This window comes from Eriocheir sinensis, chromosome 62 (genome assembly GCF_024679095.1).
Source record: "Eriocheir sinensis breed Jianghai 21 chromosome 62, ASM2467909v1, whole genome shotgun sequence".
In the NCBI taxonomy this organism is placed as follows: domain Eukaryota; kingdom Metazoa; phylum Arthropoda; class Malacostraca; order Decapoda; family Varunidae; genus Eriocheir; species Eriocheir sinensis.
Genome location: NC_066570.1, coordinates 3637191 through 3656972, shown reverse-complemented (window position 1 = coordinate 3656972; position 19782 = coordinate 3637191). Strand labels below are relative to the sequence as shown.

The window sequence follows — 19782 nt, the reverse complement described above, 5'->3', positions numbered from 1 at the left end:
GAACACCGAAAGAGGGTCTCCTTGTGGGATAACTGACAGGAGGGGAGTGATTGGTGTGTTTTGGATGTTCGAGTCTTACTGTTATGTGAAACCTGAGTTGTGATAGTTTTGTTATCATTCCGAGAAATATGTTTTGGTGTATAACGGTAAATAGCATGCAAGGTGTGTTGTGAGGCTGCTATGTGAAGCGTTCTTGATGCGCTTCCGTGGATGTACAGTTTTTTCATTCTTTTTCTTTTCTTTCTCTTCCTTTCCTCTTTTTCTTCCTATTCTCTTCCTCTTTTCCTCCTTTTTTTTCTTTTCTCTTTTTTTTATTTCTTCTTTTCTTTCATTTTTCTTCTGTCGTATTCGTTTTCATCCTTTTCTTTCCCTTTTTCTTTCTGTCCTCTTTTTCTTCTTAGTCTCTTCCTCCTTTTTTCTCCTTTTTCTTCCTCTGTACATGACGCGGGTAATGCGAGTAAGGGAAATTTGTGTGAGAAGTTTTTGCTCTTGTTTGGTATTCGGTAAGTTTGTGTTGTTTCGAAATTAGGTTGAGATGTTTTATTCTTTTCAGCCAGACTTAGCTATGTTTTTTTTTTTGTTCTGATTGAGTTTGTGTTGAGTTTGTTATTGTATTACAGACACACACACACACACACACACACACACACACACACACACACACACACACACACACACACACACACACACACACACACACACACGAAGCAAAGCAAAGCAAAAACACTCATGAGAGGACTTTTAACCCTCTTTTTTGTCCCCACGTGGCCAAGCAAAAACACACACACACACACACACACACACACACACACACACACACACACACACACACACACACACACACACACACACACACACACACACACACACACACAGAGGCAATACGGAGCCTGCACATCCACACCACAACAGTAGACACAAAAATACTCGATCGATATGTGGAGGAGAATGGGTCCCCAGGAGGCGGTACATGCTCCCCCTGCCTCGACCTCCGGGGGACTGAGAGCTTGGCGCGGGTCGTGAAAATATATATATGTATGCATGTGTATGTGCGTATGTATGTAGGTGTGTCACAGGGTCAGTGGATATGAGCGCCGTTCTCGAAGCACACACACACACACACACACACACACTCACCGACGTAGGCGCTGTACGGAGGAGGTATATTGGAGGTCGTACAAAATGACGTACCTTATAACGAAGAACCGCCACTCTGTCATCACGAATATACATAATAAGTACGTAATAAATGTCTTACTCTACTATTAGGGGCGATGAGAATGTACAAGGAGGAGGGAGAGGAGGAGGAGGAGGAGGAGGAGGAGACGGAAGAGAAGGTATGAAAAACGGCATACTCTACAATGAAGGGTGTGGAGGAAGTAGAATGAAGAAGAAAAGGAGGAGGAGGAGGAGGAGGAGGAGGAGGCAAGAAAAAATACAACTATCTCTACAATGAAGGACGAAGATTGTACAATGAGGAAGTGGAGGGAGGAAAAATAACATGACGTCGAGGATTTAGAACGGTCAAGTCACGTCACGATATGAAAGTGAGGTGACGTGAAGGGTGAGGAAGAGGAGGACAACAGGAGTGAATGAGGAAGCATCTTGTCCTCCTCACTGACTCCCTCGTCCCTCACCCTCACTTCCAGGGGCATAGAGGACAACATGACGAGAGGAAAATTAGAGGAAAAGGAGGACAACAGGAGTGGGTGGGGGAGTGAGTAAGCCCCATCACCGACGCCTTTGCCACCCACTAATCCCCTTCACAAGAGGAGGAGAGGACAAGAAGAGGACAAGAGGAGGACAAGAAGAGGACAAGAGGAGGACAACAGAGGGACAACAAGAGGAAAATAATAGGACAAGAGGACAACAGGAGGACAACACACTCAAAAGGCTCAAAAAGGGACCCTCGTTTCCCCCAGTCGGGTCCCGTGAGTTCAGAGAGGCGGTTCCGAGGGGGGCGGGTGAGGGGGGGGTGCGCGGGGCGTGGTGGGCGGGGGGCGGGCCTGGGTGAGCGGCCGTCATCACCACCCCTTCACCACCACCGCATCACACCCGCTCACCACCCCCTCACCCCTTAACGCTATGACATCTCGGTAACGCATGGGTATATACGCAATAACACGTATACGCACATACATATATATACACACATCTATTGATATACATGTTTACAGTAGATTATATAGCCATTATTATCACATTTTTATCTTTTATTTATAGAGGAGAAAAAAGGGTTGTCTATTTATGCTACTCCGCTGAATGCTGTCTTTCCTTCCTTCCTTCCTTCTTCCTTTAATTCTCTTATATGTATAGTTCTCATATGTGTGTATTCCGATATGTACAAGATGCGGTGTGTATGTATGATCCCGGATGCACATGTATGTATATATATTCGCGGTGATACATGAGGATACATAGGGTTTGACATCAGGCTTATGGAAAGTGTGGTGGTGGTGGTGGTGGTGGTGGTGGTGATGGTGGTGGTGATGGTGGTGGTAGTGGTGATGGTGGTGGTCGTGGTAATGGTGCGTTTAGGTAATGATAGTGAGTAGACATGAGGGTAAAGATGATGCAAGGAATAGTGATGATGATAATGATGGTGATGATGGTGACTAGACACGTGGGAGACAATGAATTAAAGAGTAAACTGACGATGATAATGATGAAGATGATAGTGAAGATGCTGATGGGGATGGTGAAGATGGTGATGGTGGTGATGGTGACAAGACTTGAGGATGACACCGAGCACGGGACAAGGAAATGAAAATGATAAGACTCTGTTGTGAAAGTGAGGTGAACATGAGCGTTAGCAGGACGAGTAGAAGGAACATGAACCTGGTATCGCGTACGTAGATAAAATTTCCGAATATATGAATAGAAAAAAAAAAATCACGTTGCAAGAAGAACATTAAGAGCAATATATCATGTTCACAATACGTTAAGAAATAAATACTAACAAACAGGCAGTTACAGAAAAAGCTAAATTTATTGTGCTTCCGAAGTGCTGATTAGACGGAAAATAAAACAAATGCAAGAAAATTTTCGAAAGTAAAATATCGAAATAATGAAAGAGCGATAATGGCATAAGTAGCGATTAATGATGATGATGATGATGATGGGGGGGTAGGTGAAGAGGTAGAAGAAGGTGAAGTGGTGTAGTGGTGAGAAGCGTTGATGCAGCGAAAAGGGAGCGGAAGAAGAGGATGAAGGAGGAGGAGAAAAAGGAGGAGGAGGAGGAGGAGGAGGAGGAGGAGGAGGAGGAGGTCGCGTTAAGTGCTAGTCAATTCTGTTCACAGGAAATGGGAAGGAGGTCTGAGGTATGGGCTGACAGAACCGGGAAATGGTGTGTTGATACGAGGAAGAGGAAGGGAAGAAGAGGGAGAGGAGGGAGAAAACGATGGAGAAGAGGGAGAAGATGTGGATGTAGATAGTCAATAGCTTAACGTTTTCTCTTACCAAACATATATAGATAGGAATAGATGTACAGAAGGAATATAGGCCTATCTACCTTATCTTCAAAACCTGCTTCTCTCTCTCTCTTCACTTCCTTCTTTATCTATAATCTCTCCTCTTCTTCAAACATTCTCTTCTTTATCTTCTAGTTCCCTGTTTTCCTCCTTCACTTCTTCCATCTCTCCTTGATTTTTTTTCTCTCTCTCTCTCTCTCTCTCTCTCTCTCTCTCTCTCTCTCTCTCTCTCTCTCTCTCTCTCTCTCTCTCTCTCTCTTCTCTTCTCTTCTCTTTCTCCCTCCCTCCCTCCCCTTCACTCCTCAATACTGTCCATTCTCCCTCCACTTCCTATTCTCAAAAGCTCTCGTCTGTCTCTCCCTCGCTTTGCTGCCTCAAGCACGGCCTCGCTCGGGCTACCAAGAGGAGGGAACGTGACGAAAATAATGCCCGCGGGAGGAGCCAGAGGGTGCTTCGACTTGCTGCGAGAGTGGACGTGGCCGGCCTTCTAAACAGGGGCAGCGAGGCGGGACGAGGCTGCATGAGCGACTAAGAAAGGACGGAGAGGCAGAAGGAAATTGTGTCGGAGTTGCAGAGGGGAGCAGGAGTGTTGTGGAGGGGGGAGGGACAGATGGTGTGGTTAAGGGTAGGAAGATCGTGTGGGATAACGTTTGGGTGAGGTTAGGGCAGGAGTAATAAAGGAGATTGTGTTGGTAAATATATAGACGAGATTAGGACAGAGTTGGGAAGGGATATCATGTAGGTAAACGTATGGAAGAGTTTGAGGTAGGAGTTTGAGGCTAGCGAAGATAATGTGGGTAGAGGTAAGGTGGAGGAACGGGTAGGTTGAGGGAATATGATATGGGTGAGGGGAAAGGCGGGTGGAAAAGGGAGAGGCGGGGAATGAATGGGGATGGGAAACAGAGGAAAGAAAAGTAACGAAAAGTAATGGAAGGAAATTTGATAAGAGTGAGGAGAAAGAGGGTGAGGAAGGGAAAGGCGGGGAATAAATAGGAATAGGAAACAGAGGAAAGGAAAGTGATGGAAGGAAATTTAGGATAGCGAATCATACAAAGAGGAGGAGTAGGCGAGTGAGAGTGGACTTTGTGAGCGAAGAGAGAGAAATAGGAAAGGTTGAGTGGGGTTAAAGATCCAAGGGGCAGAGAGGACCCCAAGGAAGAAGGAAAACTGTTTACTTAAGGACCCGAAGTGTTCCCGAAGGAGTTTAAGAAAAAGTCCTGTGCCACGGATATTAGGAGGAGGAACGCTGCTTCGGGGCCGTTTAGGGAGACTATTCGTGTGTTTGTGTTTGTGTTTTGTACAAGTGTGTTTGTGAGTGTGTATTTGTGTGTTTGTGACTTTGTGTATTTGGGGTTGATGGTGGTTGTTGTTAGTGTTTGTGACCACGTGTTGATGACTGTATGTTATGTTGGTGACGTTCTCTTACTGGCTGAGGTGATGGTGATGATGGTGGCGGAAGAATGATGCTGAAAGGAGTGAGGTTCTGGTATCAAAGAGTGAGACAAAATTTAAATGGTGATAAAAAGAGGAGAGTAAAAGAGGAAGGATGGTGAGATGAGATGCCGAAGGATAGATGATGATGATGATGATGATGATGAGGGGAGAAGAAAAGGGGAGTGAGTGAGAATGAAGATAGTGATGCTGTGATGTCAAGAAGAGAGTGAATGATAGTGAGGAAGACGATGAAACTGATGTTTATGCCAAGAGAAGAAAGAGAGATAGATGATGCTGATAATGAGAGAAATGAAGAAGGGATGACAGGAGGAAAGGGTAAAAGATAATGGGGATGAATGAGTGAGGCTGATAATGCTGATGAAGATGGAGATGAGGTGTGAGGAGGATGGGACAGGAGATGAAGTGAGGCTGGGCAGAATCTTATGAGATGGATCTGACCTCAACACCCCACGCACGGGCAACACAGACACAGCAGTAATGAGCCAAACACACCTGCCCTGAATGCTACACACCTAAGCCACACTAATTAACACACACACATACACACACACACACACACACGAACACACATACACACACACTCTCACTCTCTCTCAGACGTTTTCAGTAATACATATAAATACTTCTTCTCGTCCTTACACGTATACAAAAACCGAGGAATTAATAATCAAAGTATACAGACCTTTTACAGTTTTGAGATAGTGGTGTTTGAATCCCTTCCTTCCCTCCGTGACTACCACCCCCGGTTATAATAAGGAAACAAAACAACCCACAAAAAACAAAAACAATCTAAAGTCATCATCATCTTAAGGGAAATAGAAAAATAGATCTTGTGCTCTTTGAAGCCCTTAAAAGTGAGATAGGAAGGACAACCTGACTCCCAATCTTACCTGCGCGAGAAAGTGTAATTACTCTTTTGACAGTTACAGGTAAACAGGGTGTGAGTAGGGGAGGCCATGGAGGTTTTGTGGCAGGGAGGAGGAGGAGAAGATGTTTTAAACTCTTCCTCTTAAAAATTAGTTAGAATGGACAACGTGACCCACTCTTACCTGGGCGAGAAACTGTAATTACTCCCTTGACAGGTACAGGTAAACAGGGTGCGATTAGGGGAGGCCATGGATGTTTTGTAGCAGGGAGGAGATATTTTAAACTCTTCCTCTTAAAAATGAGTTAGAATGGACAACGTGATCCCCAATCTTACCTGCACGAAATACGGTAATTACTCTCTTGACAGGTAGAGGTATATGTGTGGGGCAAGGAGGGGGAGGATGATTTAAACTCTTCCTCTTAAAAGTGAGATAGGATGGACCCCCTGACTCCCACTTACCTGTGCGAGACGGTAATTACGCTCTCTACAGGTAAAGGTAAAGAGGTGTGGTAAGGGGTGCCAGGGAGGATGACGAGAAAGGTGTTTTAACCTTTTCCTCTTAAAAGTGAGATAGGAAGAACACCCTGACTCCAGTCTTACCTGTACGTATGAATGTAATTACCCTCTCTCAGCAGGTAAATAGGGTGTGTTAAGGGGTGGCAGGGAGGAGGAAGAAGGGTGTTTGAGTGCTCCCTTTCAGCTCCCTCGCCTTGGGTTGGGACGAAGCGACACGACATTCAGCTTAGACGAAAAGGCGACATCGAGCGTTACGTATTTGAGTGAGTTGTTTTTTGTTATGATTATACGACTTTCTATATTGTCGAGCGTGATGGGGGTGTGAGAGGAGGAGGAGGAGGAGGAGGACGAGGAGGAGGAGGAGGAGTGGTGGTGGTGGCGAAGGAGGAGGTTGTATAATTATCTATCCCTCTCTCTCTCTCCTTATCCTTATCTATTCTTTCTTTCACAAGGTTAAAGAAAGATGAAATAAAATAAATTGTCCTTATATAAAAGAGAGACAAATCGAGCACATTGTTCCCCCAAGAATATATATAATACAATTTAAGACATGACAATACAATCCCTATTATTATTATTATTATTATTATTATTATTATTATTATTATTATTATTATTATTATTATTATTATTATTATTATTATTATTATTATTATTATTATTATTGTAGCACCAGAGAAATGGGCTTAACACGGTACTATTTTTTTCTGCTTGCTTTTATGTCTTGTCTTTTCAATCATATCTTCCTCCTCCTCCTCCTCCTTCTCCTCTTCCTCCTCCATTTCAAAATAGACTTCCTGGTACTGGTTCCGTATCTTAGAGGGAACTTATGGGCATAGGAAAGGCAGTGTAGGGATGGGTGGTGAGGCGGTGATGGGAGGTCCTCTTGGTGGTGGTGGGTGGAGGTGATAGATTCATAGTTCCGTTTGTTAAGGGCGAGGAGGAGGTCAAGGAAGGGGTTGAGGCGTGTGGATAGAGGGTGGATGGAGTGTGGTTGTCATCCTTCCTCCACGTTTCCACCACGCCTCTTTCATCCACCCAAACCACCCAGGATAACGGGACAATCCACAGCGCTTCTTCCTGTCATCACCCTCTTCCCCTTCCCTCCCTCATGAACCTCCTCCCTTTCCACTCAGCCTCATAACATGCAATAGGCCACCTCGTCCTTCTCCTTCCTATCCTTCACCTCCCCTCACTCCTCCTCTTCCTCCCCGCACACTCTCCCTCACTAACACAAACACAGCTTACCCATCACCCATCTTTAGGGCCATACTTTTAAACATTTCTGCGCCCAGGAACACGTGGTTTACTAGTCTTTCGTGGGAGTTTAGGGCATTTCCAGGGGTACTTTTATGACCCTGGTGGTAGTCTGAGCCTTCTGCTGTACCGTGAACCTCAAAGAACACTCATTAGAACTCGGTTAACCTCCTGTTTGGCCTTTGGAAATAGGTGGTGTGAGGGGTGGGAGCATTTGACGATACCAATCTTAGTCCTTCCCTCATTTCTCTCCGTCTTATTCAACAGCTCTATTGAATCACCTCACCAACGCTGCCAGACGGTCGCGCTCAGGCTCTTAACATTTGCCGATTTCCAACCCTCAAACTGTCCCCTCCACCCCTTTAACTGTTTTTTTATAGAGTTATCATTAAAGTGGTTAATTATTGGTGTTTCTTGGGTATAGTTATGAGTCAGAAACTTGTGAAAATGATGCTCTGAGTACGACAATCCAGGCACCTCACTTTTCCACCGACTCCCCTTTCTTCTCTCACTCTCCCTTCTCCTCCTCTTCACACTCACAACTACATAGGAACTCCTCTCCCCTCTTCCTTATCTTTCCTCTACTTTTCTTTTCCTCTCACTTATTCTTACAAGTATTAAATCTCCTCCTCCTCCTTCCCTCCCCTTCCTCCCTCCCTCACACATCCACAGAGCCTTCCCCAACCCCTTATAGCCCTCCCCTACCTTCCCACACCTCCCCACACACAACATACCCCCTATAGCCTTCCCTCACCCCTCTCACACCTCACACATTCTCATAGCGTTGTCCCCCTCCCCCATCACCCCTCACACAACCCCCCCTTCCTCACTACACCGTCCGTCTTAACCCCCACACGCATACATACACCCATCCGTAGTCGAGGCGTGTGTGTATGGGCGCGGGCGTGTGGGCGTGTCCCCCTCACCCCTCACACGTACTGCTGGTAGGTGACGGAAGGGTACGGGGTGTGTTTGGGCGGCCCCAGGGTTCCCCCGTAGCTCCTGGAGGCGGAGTCTGCCCCGTTGGTTGCCCGGCGAAGGTTGGCCCCGTTGCAGAGCCTGACAGGGGGCAGCCTCGAGCCGCTGATGCTGAGGTCCGAGGAGGCGAGATTCCTCATGGAGATGTGTGAGGTACCTGGAGGGGAGAAGAGGAAGACGATGAGGGAGAGGAGAGAGAAATGGAAAAGAGGAAAAGGAGTGAGAGGCCCAAACTGGAAACGGGGAGAGGACTGGAAAAAGAGGAAAAGAAAGAGGATAGGGAGAGAGAACAGGTAAGAAGGAGGAAGAGAGTGAGCGAGAGGAAACTGGTAAAGAGGAAGAGGATGAGTGAAGGAAGAGAGGACTGGAAAAAGAGGAAAAGAAAGAGGATACATGATAGCATAAAGAGGGTAGGGAGAGAGAACTGGAAATAAGGAGGGAGAGAGTGAGCGAGATGATAAAGAGGAAAGGGAGAGGAAACTGGTGAAGAGGAAGAGAGGAATGGAAAAGAGGAAGAGGAAGAACAAGATGATGAGTGAGAGTTTGTGGAAGGGGTGGAGAGAGGGAGATAAGGGATGGTATATTGAGAGGGAGAAAAAAGGGAGATGAACGCTAAATTTGAATACAAGAGGAGAGAGGAAAGTTAAGGTTAAGGGTAAAATGAGAGCCAAATAATGTTCTTTTTGTTCTCTCTCTCTCTCTACACACACACACACACACACACACACACACACACACACACTCACACACACACAATTTAAAGTCAAGGGACAGGACAAATTTCCGGTTCTGTGAGTGGCGAGTCTTGGAGGCAATGTAAATACTCGAAAATATATCCACCACCACCACCACCACCACCATCACCACCACCACCACTACCACCACCACCAGAAGCACCACTAATACCAACATGCTCCACCACCTAATCTTCTTTCTCCTCCATCTCTTCCTCCTCCTCCTCCTCCGCCGCCTCCTCTCTCTTCCTTCTCCTCCTCTTCCGCTTCCTCTTCCTACTTCTTTTGTGGGTTTATATTTTTTTCTTCGTTGCTTTTTTTTCCTCCTTATTTTTTTGTCTTTTGTAATTCTTTTTATAATTTCTTTCTCCTTTCTTTCCTCTTTTCTCTGTCCAACTTCTCCTCCTCTTCCGATTGTCTTCCTCCTTTTCCTCTTATCTCTTCCTCCTCTGCTTCCTTCTCTGCTTCCTCCTCTGCTCTCTCTTATTCTTCCTTTTACTGGTTTTTATTATATTTTTTCCTTCTCTTCTTCTTCTTCCTCATATTCACGATCTTTCTGCTCTTCGTAATCTTTTATCTTCTTTTTTTCTTTCTTTTTTCATTTTTTCTCATCTTTTTATAAATTTTTCATTATCGTGGTGCTTTCCCTCCTCCTCCTCCTCCTCCTCCTGCTCTTATCCTCCTCCTCCTCCTCCTCCTCCTCCTCCTCCTCCTCTTCTGTTTGTCTTCCTCCTTTGCCTCTTCTCTCCTTCCTTCTCCGCCCGTTTTTCTTGCTTCTCCTTTTTCTGCTTTTTATCTTTTTTTTGTTTCTTTTTCTTCCTCATTCTCCCTTTTTTTTTTTGCTATTTGTGGTCTTTTTTTAATCTTCTTTCCCTTTTTTTCCCTTCATTTCTTCATCATTTTGCTTCTCCTCCTCTTTTTCCTCCTCGTCCTCGTCCTCCTCCTCCTCTTCCTCCTCTTCCTTCTTGCTCCGTAATTCTCTGCCTTCACATTATCTTCTTTCATCCCTTTTTTCTGTCGCCTCAGCTCTTCCTTCGCCTCCTCTCAACGCCTGGCAGAGAACTATTTTTAGATTTCACTCGAAGGCTTTCATTACGAGCTGGTGCATAAGAGTTACCATCACACCTAACTCTTCACTTTTTTTGTCTTTTTTCCTCTTAAATCGTCGATCTTCCGTCTTTTTCGCTTGTATGTTGTTAAGGTTTTCAGTTTTTCCACACTCCATTTTTCCAGTTTTCGTGTTTTTTTTTAATTCGTTTTCTTTCATTAACTTTTTTCCTCTATATTTTTTTGTCCCATTTCTTTTACGTTTTTTTTGCTTCCCACTTCTTTCACATTTTATATTTTCGTCCCATTTCGTTTTACTCTTCATTTTTTCGCTACACTTCTATTTCATTCCTTTCTGCTTTCCTCTTCTCTTCCTTTATCGTCCCATTTCTATCCTCTTCTTTTTCCGTTTTACTTTTTTTCACATTTTTTTTAGCTCGTCTCACTTAACATTTTTCTCTCGTTCCACTTTAGTTGCCGTTCCTTCTTCCCGGGGTTGTTGGGTTTCTGGCAACAACCTCGGCAGCTTCAGGTCAACAACCCCGTATACAACAAGGACAGAATGGGGTTGTTAACTAAGAGAAGCAGGGAAACATTTTTGGAGTTATAAATGACTGCACTCGCTTCTCAAAAGAACTACTCCTGCCTCCATTTCGCTGACATATCGCTCTATTAAAGGCCAGAACACTGCGTTGCTCTCGGGAAGATTAATAAAAGTTTGGAGTGGATTAAATTGAAACGATATTGAAAGGTTCCGGACTCATTTATGCGTTCAGTTTCAAGATCTATTTCAGTAACGGGATTCTTTTATTTTTTTTAACTTCAAGATCACTCCGTTGCTCTATGGAAAACCACGAGGGGTTGTGTTTACCGTTTTCCGCGTGCATTTAGCTCTTCTTATGTTTCCTTCATGAGCTTCAACATGTATTCAGTAACTTTCGTATTTTGGACTGTCAAGAATGATGCACTGCGCTTCGGTAAACTGCAAGGCGAGTTGGGTTGTCGAGGAGAAAGTGGCATTAAATGTTTTCAATTTAATAAAGTATGTAGCTGTTTCTCTGAAGAACTCAAAGATCTATTTCTAGGAGACAATCCTATTTTATCTTCAACAACGCTTAACTGCTTCCCGGGAAACTGCAAGGCGTGTTTCCTTATTGAGTATGAGGTGATATTAACGTTCCCAAATAACGTCTTCACTTTTCTTATAACGCCCAATGTCTATTTCAACGACACATTCGTATTACCTTGTTCAGCAACGCTATATTTCTCCCCTAAAAATGCAAGGAGCGTTTCATTATTTAGCATGAAGTTGCGGCATTCGTGTAACGTTTTCAATTACTAACGTCTTCGCCTGTTTCCCCGAGCAATTGCATGACATATTCCATTGGCACATTCATATTTCTATCTTCAAGAACGATACATTGCATCAAAAATTATTGCGTGGCTGTTGATGAAGGAAAAATGAAAAGATTTGAATGTATTAATATCTCTACTTGTTTTTCTGAAGGTCTCGTCTCTTAACATTTTATTGGAGATCATTTTTATTCTCCTCACCGCCAACACGCTGCACTACCACCACAGAGAGCCGCGAGGAGTGTCGGGTCGCCTGTTATGGAATGATATTGTAACGTTTTTAATTTATTTGTCATCACGTGTTGCTCTGATGAACTCTTGCAGCTATTTCACTTTTTATTTTTACTTCCTCTCGCCGCCAAGGTTGTTATATAACACCGACATAAAACCAGGAGGAAGGAGTCTTATCTTACTTGCTGCGAAGTGATACTGAAACCTTTTGAATATATTTGTCCCTGCTTTTCCCTCGTAAGAAGTCTTGCATCTGTTTTTTGTATTTATTTCTACTTTCCTTTCGCGTCAAGGTAGTTTTATTACACTTACATAAAGCTACGAGGAAGGAGTCTTGGTGTATTGTGTACGGAGGAAGATTGAGGTGTTTTGCAGTTTTTTATATTTTGGTTCTTTTTAGTTTTCGACACATTTCAATTACACGATATTATTTTTTTTCCTGTGAACGCTATATGTCTGGTATGAAGCAAAGTTGACTGGCTGTGTTTGTGTTTGTCTTCGCTCGTTGCTCTGAAGTGCTCAAGCATCTATTTCTGTTTTGCCTTTCTGACCGTCGAGAACATTGGGTGGAATTATAAGACACTTCCACTTCACACATCAGCTATTTCTAAAGGTCAAAGAGGAGGTCAGTCGGGTTCTAATGAGTGTTTCTTAAGGTTCATGGTACAGAAGAAGGGTCAGACTACCACCAAGGTTATAGAACTATCCCTGGAAATGCCCACAACTCCTACGAAAGCCTTGTCAAATATGTCAACTTGGGCGATGAAATGTTTTAAAATACGGCCCTATATCACTACCCGGATCTCTGCCAGGGGTGTTGGGGTTGCCTCGATTGAAGTGATATTAAAACATTTTTCATTCAGTTGTGTCTTCACTGGTTTCTCTGACGAACCTTATCACCTAAGCCAGTAACAGTGCCCTCAGGGAAAGCAAAGTGAAATGTGACTTTGCTTAGTACGGAGCAGAACAATATTATTTTGCTTTTATTAATGATTTCTGTGTTTCCCTGAAAGTCTGTTACATCCTGTTCCGAAATTCGTATATTTTTGCTCCCATGAAGAAACGGCTACATATTTTGTCTATTTTGTTATACGGAGAAAAGTTATCAGACAACCTTCGATATTTTCACTCTAATGGGGATTCTGCGAAAAGATTCTTAGAGCGTATCGGAGAGGAACCCTTTTCCAGCATGCTTACCTTCCAGGCGGCTCAAATCATCATGCGTGAAGATCATTAAATCTATTCTTAAAGTGCATCCTGTTAGCTCTAGTGCTGATATACAATAAGTTTCCTTTACGTAAATATTGATGCACGTAGAGGAAACTGAAACTGTTTCAAAGACTCATCTATAATGCATTTACAGATCATACTTTAAAAAAAAATTAATGATTTGCCTTTCGATGCCAAGTCAGCTGATGAAGGAAATATTAATACAACCATCCTTAAATACTATTACAAATTTTAGCTGCATTCTTCAAGCAAAAAAGGCAATTCTAAAATTAGTTTCACTGTAAAGCATTTTAATAGCAGGTCGTTGGAGGCCAAGACATTCTTCCTCAAGGTGTGTCATCATCGGCGTGAGTCAAGGGTATTAGTACATTGCCCACATGCGTTCCTTCAGCAGGGAAATATGTCAAAGCCAGTCTCGTTACCGCTTGTACATTACATTTGGCAGGAGTTTTGAAGTGGAGTCTTATATAGTAATTATGAGAGTAGTTTTTGAGTTGGCCGATGGAGACACAAAGCACAATATTGAATGCGTTAGTGGCGTGAACATGAGGCGAAGAGTTGTATGTTTGCTGGCGACAGAAGGCAAACGTATTAACTAAGAGGGCGAAGAGGTAACGCTTTCATCATGCCAGTCCAAAATTGAAGGTTAGGATAATGCGTCCGGAGAAGGCAGGCGTAGGACGATGCATAAAAGGTAAGAGAAAAAGAAAACACACATCATGTCAATGCATTAAAAAAATTGATATACATTGAAAGGTTAGTCAAAGAATGATCAATACGGTTATAGAGGTGACTGTATACTCCCCTCTTGCAAAATTCTAAGGTAGATTAAGGCGTTACGTGAGACAGTAAATAAGGTGCGGCATGGTGACAGACATAATCACGCAATCAGTCCGGTGTTAGTGGTGTTAGGGGCTGTTAGTGGAACTCATGTAATGCGGTGTTGACTCACTGGTCCGGTACGACTTAGGTGGAGGAAGGGGAGAGGGAGGAGGAGGTAGAGTTGGTGGTGGTGGTGGTGGTGAGGTAGGTTGCCGTGGCGAGGGTCGTGTTGTTGTTGGTGGTGGTTGTGGTGGTGGTGGTGGTGCAGGGAACTCACACGAAACGGATTGAAGTGTTTCGGAAGGAGCTGGACCCTGTATGGAGACAAATACACAACACACTCGTCATTATGAGAGAGAGAGAGAGAGAGAGTGCTCTGAGGTATACTTTCTTCTAACGCCGCAAAAAAAACCCGTGGTATTCTAAGAGCCCTGAAGGTGAGGAGCCATCAAAGGCAAGGCATCGCTGAGACCTTGGTGGGTATGAATAAATTACTCATATTTTGCGATTCAGGGAAGAAATGAAGGAAAGAAAAATGTTTGTGTCTGGTAATTATTCTCCCAAGAGGCGTCTGAGAGAAGGGAATGGATAAGTAAACAGATAGATAAAAAAATAGACAGATAAACAGAGACATATAGATAAATAGAGACAGCTGAAATGAGAACTTAACATCTTTATATATAGAGATTAATGTAAATATGGAGTAAGGGATACCTGCAAGTGTTTACTGTTTTGTGATATTTTCTTAACTAAATAAAGGAAATATAAATCAATGAGTGTTAGGAAGAGATTGCTTAAAGACGGATGGAAAGGCGGGAACACAATGGCGTCTGAAATAGAAAACAGTAAGAAAAATATATTCAGAAGCATATTTCAGGCAAATCCTCTACTGTATATTAATCTCTTTATAAAATGTGAACCGACGGATGATTTATTTTTTCGTAACTTGAAGGAAAAAGAAAATGGTTTGTCTCTTCCCTTTGCTCTTAACGATCACTCCACTTCAATGCTTTTTTAACCTTCCTTTTTTCCCGTATTTTATTATTTTTTTCGTAACTTGAAGGAAAAAATAAAATGATTTGCCTCTTACCTTTGCCCTCTTAACGATCACTCCACCTCAATGCTTTTTAACCTTCCCTTTCTTGCGGTATTTTATTATTTTTTTCGTAACTTGAAGGAAAAAATAAAATGATTTGCCTCTTACCTTTGCCCTCTTAACGATCGCTCCACTTCAATGCTTTTTTAGCCTTCCTTTATTCCCGTATTTTATTATTTTTTTCGTAACTTGAAGGAAAAAGAAAATGATTTGTCTTTTCCTTTTCCTCTCTGGACTGGACGATCGCTTTTCTAACCTTCCCTTTTTCTCGTATTTTTTTTTTCGTAACTTGAAGGAAAAAAGAAAATGATTTGTCTCTTCCCTTTGCTCCCTGGACGATCGCTTTTCTAACCTTCCCTTTTTTCTTGAACTCTATTATTTTTTTCGTAACTTCAAGGAAAAAGAAATGATTTGTCTCTTCCTTTTCCTCTCTGGACTGGACGATCGCCATTCTAACCTTCCCATTCTTTCCTTGTGCCTCATTTTCATATCCTTAAAGTCTATCGACCACCATTGTTTTATTTATTTCGGCTAAAGGAGATTTAATGGAATGTTTTCTTGGCTCTTACCTCCTCACGTCCTTTCCACTTGTTTCTCGGTTACTGTCCCAAGAGCTTTATTGTTTTTGCCGACCAACCATTATTTCAAGTATTTATATTTAATCCTTTTGAAAGTAACTCACCGACCTAAGTCATATTCTATTACGGAAATGAGAATTAATGCAGATGATGTGTCCTTTCTTTCTTATCATTTTTATCTCTCAGAGGCTTTAATTTCTTCCTAATCAACGTTTTTTTTTCTGGGTTGAATAGGAGTAAAAAAAAATGGAGAAATGTGTGTCTGTTGCGTTTGTGTTTCCAGCAATTTTCTCCTCTGCTTATATTCCCGTCCCTCGCGTCTTGCCGGCTTATCAGTGAGCCGCGTCGTCTCTTATGAGGCTCGAGTTACTTTCGTCCCCGTTATCCCGAGGGTTTTACCGCTCCAGGAATCATCTGCGCCGTGTTCTAAACCTCTTCATTTAGCCCGCCCGCTGCGATTGGCACGGATTTTGCCTTCACTTGTAGCCTGGTAACATATACTTCCAAGTCTTTCTCTGCCTCTGAGGTGGATAGTGGAGTGTTTCCCATGTGGTATTGGTATGCTGGATTTTCCCTCCCAAGGTGCATGACTTTATATTTTCTTCATTGCATTGTAGCAGCCACTTTTTGATCCATTCCTGTAGCTTGGTGATGTCTTCTGGTTGGAAATCCGCAGTCAGGGGGTTGTGTTAGGTAAGAGAAGATAAACCACTACTTTTGAACAAGGAACGCAGTAAATTTAATGTGACAGATTAGCTCTTACGGAGAAAACAAGGTGTTGGAGAGGCGTATAATTTTTTGGACGGGAAATAATATACTGATATCGTGGTATGGTTTTCATTGGCTGCTTTAGTATTAATGCTCTGAAAATGTAAAAAAAAAAAATAGTCCTTCATTAAGTACAATAAAAAGATGTATAACGCCAAACAGTCCGTCTAGTTGAGTACATGTTCTTCAACGTCTAAGGGATATACTCTACGGGCTTTGGGAACACTATTTCATTACCTCTGGCCGCTATATATATCCTAAGAGTTACGTATTTACATTTTCATCACCCGCAAATATTTTTTCCCAGGACGCGTATGAAATCTCCGGCTTTGAGGTTATGCTGGATTTATTGAACCCATGCATATTAACGTATCATTTTAACACTGGGGAATAAACAGATTTTGGTGTGGCTTTGCTTAAAATAATACAAAGCTTCAAAGTCTGAGCGAAACTCTTATCATCACGTGTTTTTAAAGCTTTTTGAGGATATAAACCTTGCCTCTCCTCGTCCATTAGTGCTTTTTTTCCATCTTCCCCTATTTCACTATTTTCTATCCCCTTTTGCTGTCCTTTACCCATCCTGCCTTCGTTGTCCATCTTTACTTTGTTCTGTTCACTACCTATCCTTGCCTTACACTACCGATCTTGCCTTCCTTTCCCTTACCTTAAAGTCTATCACTATATCTACCCTTTCTTACCCTTTCCACTCGACCTCCAGCCCTTCCTTGCCCCTTTCCATCCTATCCCATACCTCTCCTTGCTTCACTAAATCTCCTTCCCTTATTTTCCTTCCATTACCGATCCTGCCCTCCTTGCCTTCCTTAAAGTCCATCACTATCTTCTACCTTTCCTTACCCTTTCCACTCCACCTCCAGCCCTTCCTTGCCCCTTTCCATCCTATCCCATACCTCTCCTTACCTCACTAAATCTCCTTCCCGTCTTTGCTTTTCTTTACGCCATGTCCTACCTTGCTTTCCCCGTTTTCACTGTCATCGTTATTTCCTTCCACATTCATGCTTCTCTTTAGCTGTCCAACATTCCCTTACATAATAATTCACATGTTTACCGCCAGATGGTGTTCTCGGTCCTCAAAAGCGGGTCATTGAAAGCGAGCACAATAACATTTACCTCCCCTTATCTCCCCTTCCTCTTAGCCGGTTCTCTCCTCTCCCACACTTCCTCTCCCCTCCCCTGCCTCACTCTCTCTCCCCCTTCTTCTTAGTAGTTTTTCTCCCCCTCCATATTTACTCTTCCCCTCCCCTCCCCTCCCCTTCTTTGCTGGTTCTCTTCCCTTCCACTCCTCCCCTCCCCTCCCCTCTCTCAGCCTCCCTTCCCTTCCTCTTTACTGGTTCTCTCCCTTCCCTTACTTTCTCTCACACCCCGTCCTCCCCCCTTTCCCTTCATCCCAGTGTAGAGGCAGCAAGGCGGGTAAGGAGGGGCAGTGGATGGCGGGGGGAGGGGGGTGGATGACCGTTAGGGGGGAACTATAATGGCCCCGAAATTGCACTGGAATGGGGCGGGGATGTCCTTACTGAGCCCACCGAGATTACGTCACATATTGGGAATTGAATTATCCGTGATGCGAAGAGGAGGGGAGTGTGGCGGTGCTGGTGTGTGTGTGTGTGTGTGTGTGTGTGTGTGTGTGTGTGTGTGTGTGTGTGTGTGTGTGTGTCTAAAATTCCTTGCGTGATTCTGTGTAAATTCTCCCGCTAATTAGTCCATATACCTGAGAGAGAGAGAGAGAGAGAGAGAGAGAGAGAGAGAGAGAGAGAGAGAGAGAGAGAGAGAGAGAGAGAGAGAGAGAGACTATGTACGTATTGGAGAGGTAGATTTCCGGGCATTACACCACACACACACACACACACACACACACACACACACACACACACACACACACACACACACACACGACAAAAAAATCATACATAGTTTATATCGAATTCCTAGAGGCCTTTCCCTCGTTAAATATTGAAACTGAAGCAAAAGAGAAGTGACTAAAAGATCCGTTCATCCCTTCTGCAAAAATGATAAAAGGGAATATAATTACTGAGGGTGGAAGAGAGGATGAAAGTGGATGGAGATTTTAACGATTGGGGCTTTAGGGATTTGAGGGAAAAGGGAAGGCTGACAGGTAAGGGAAGGTAATCGAGTGGTCGTATGGAGGGAATAGGTTAGGTAGACTGGACTGCTTAAGGGATGCGAATGGGGTGGCACGCATGAGGGGAAGAAGGGGGATAAAGGATAAATTAGTACGGGATATGTGAGAGAGAAAATGGAATGAGGAAGAGAGGGAGAGAGAAAATGGAATGACGAGGAGTGAATGGTACAGCAAAGGGAATATTAGAAAAAGGAATAAGGGAGATAAAGGAAGAGAGAGGGAGGGTATAAAATAAAGGAATGTAAGGAAGTGCAAGAGAGGGAGATAGTTAGGTGTTGCCAAAATACAGGAAGGCGTTAACAGTGAAGAAGGAATAACATTGGTGTCAGGCGTGGGGCGTGTCAGGAGGCCAAGAGAGGGACAGACAGTGCAGGGTGCTGACCGTCGTAAGTCACCCGGTGGTGCGTCTCGGGCGAGCCGGAGCAGGAGTAGCGCGCCGTCTTGACGCGCGTCACCTCGGCGGTCTCGCCCTCGTAGGTGATGCACGGCAGCCACCCCGAGAACACCTTCTTGAACCCGTTGCGGAATCTGTTGGAGGAGCAGAGACAGGGGTGAGGCAGGGGAGGGAGGGAGGGAGGGGTAAGGCAGGAAGGGAAAACACCTGCTGGCGGGGAAAGAGCTGAAGTGAGCTATGAGTTAGGGTGTGTTCACCATTTAGTACGCACGAAGCCATTGAGTACTTTTGCCAGGGGCGGGTTTGCCTGCTCACGGTCACACCAAGACAATAGGGTGGGAAAATAATCAAACTTAAATGGGCTCATGCGACCACCCTGGGCACGTGGCGTGTTGGCCAGGCTACACTCGCATGAAATTTCACACACCACCTGGCGCGAGATCACAGCAGGAAAATGCCTAAAATTAATCTGAAGTACAAAAAGGAGCTGTTGTCAATGGAAAGATTGATACACTTTTTTTTGTCACTTGGTGATATCCCCGATAATCAATCTTTTAGTTGACAATCGGTCATTTTCGTATCGCGGCAGAATTTCCCAGATTAATTTTCCTTCCCTGACATGAGTGGACACTAAATCTTCCGGTGTGCGCGCTGTACCGAACACACCCTAAGAACAGAAATTAATTCTTGTATGAAATATATAAAAAAGTATTAAAACTTCCAGACCGTGAAGTATTACCAGGTCGTGGACAACAAGGTGAAACTAAAGGATAAAATAATGTAGAAAAAAGTATTTGGAAAAATAGAGGAATATTGCTTTTTTGACA

The 19782-nt window shown here is 43.7% G+C and overlaps 1 protein-coding gene across 1 annotated transcript in view; it reads right to left on the bottom strand.

Annotated features, from left to right (window-relative positions):
- Positions 1-8357: 8357 nt before the first annotated feature.
- The window catches only part of LOC126986545 (tachykinin-like peptides receptor 99D), a 92602-nt gene continuing 81177 nt past the window's right edge, over positions 8358-19782 (bottom strand). Inside the window, exons 6-7 of the mRNA XM_050842813.1 lie at positions 18944-19089; positions 8358-8701 (exon numbers count right to left, since the gene is read on the bottom strand). Of these exons, the coding sequence (XP_050698770.1) occupies positions 8496-8701; positions 18944-19089 (352 nt within the window). The 3' untranslated portion in view covers positions 8358-8495. The remainder of the gene's footprint in view (positions 8702-18943; positions 19090-19782) is intronic.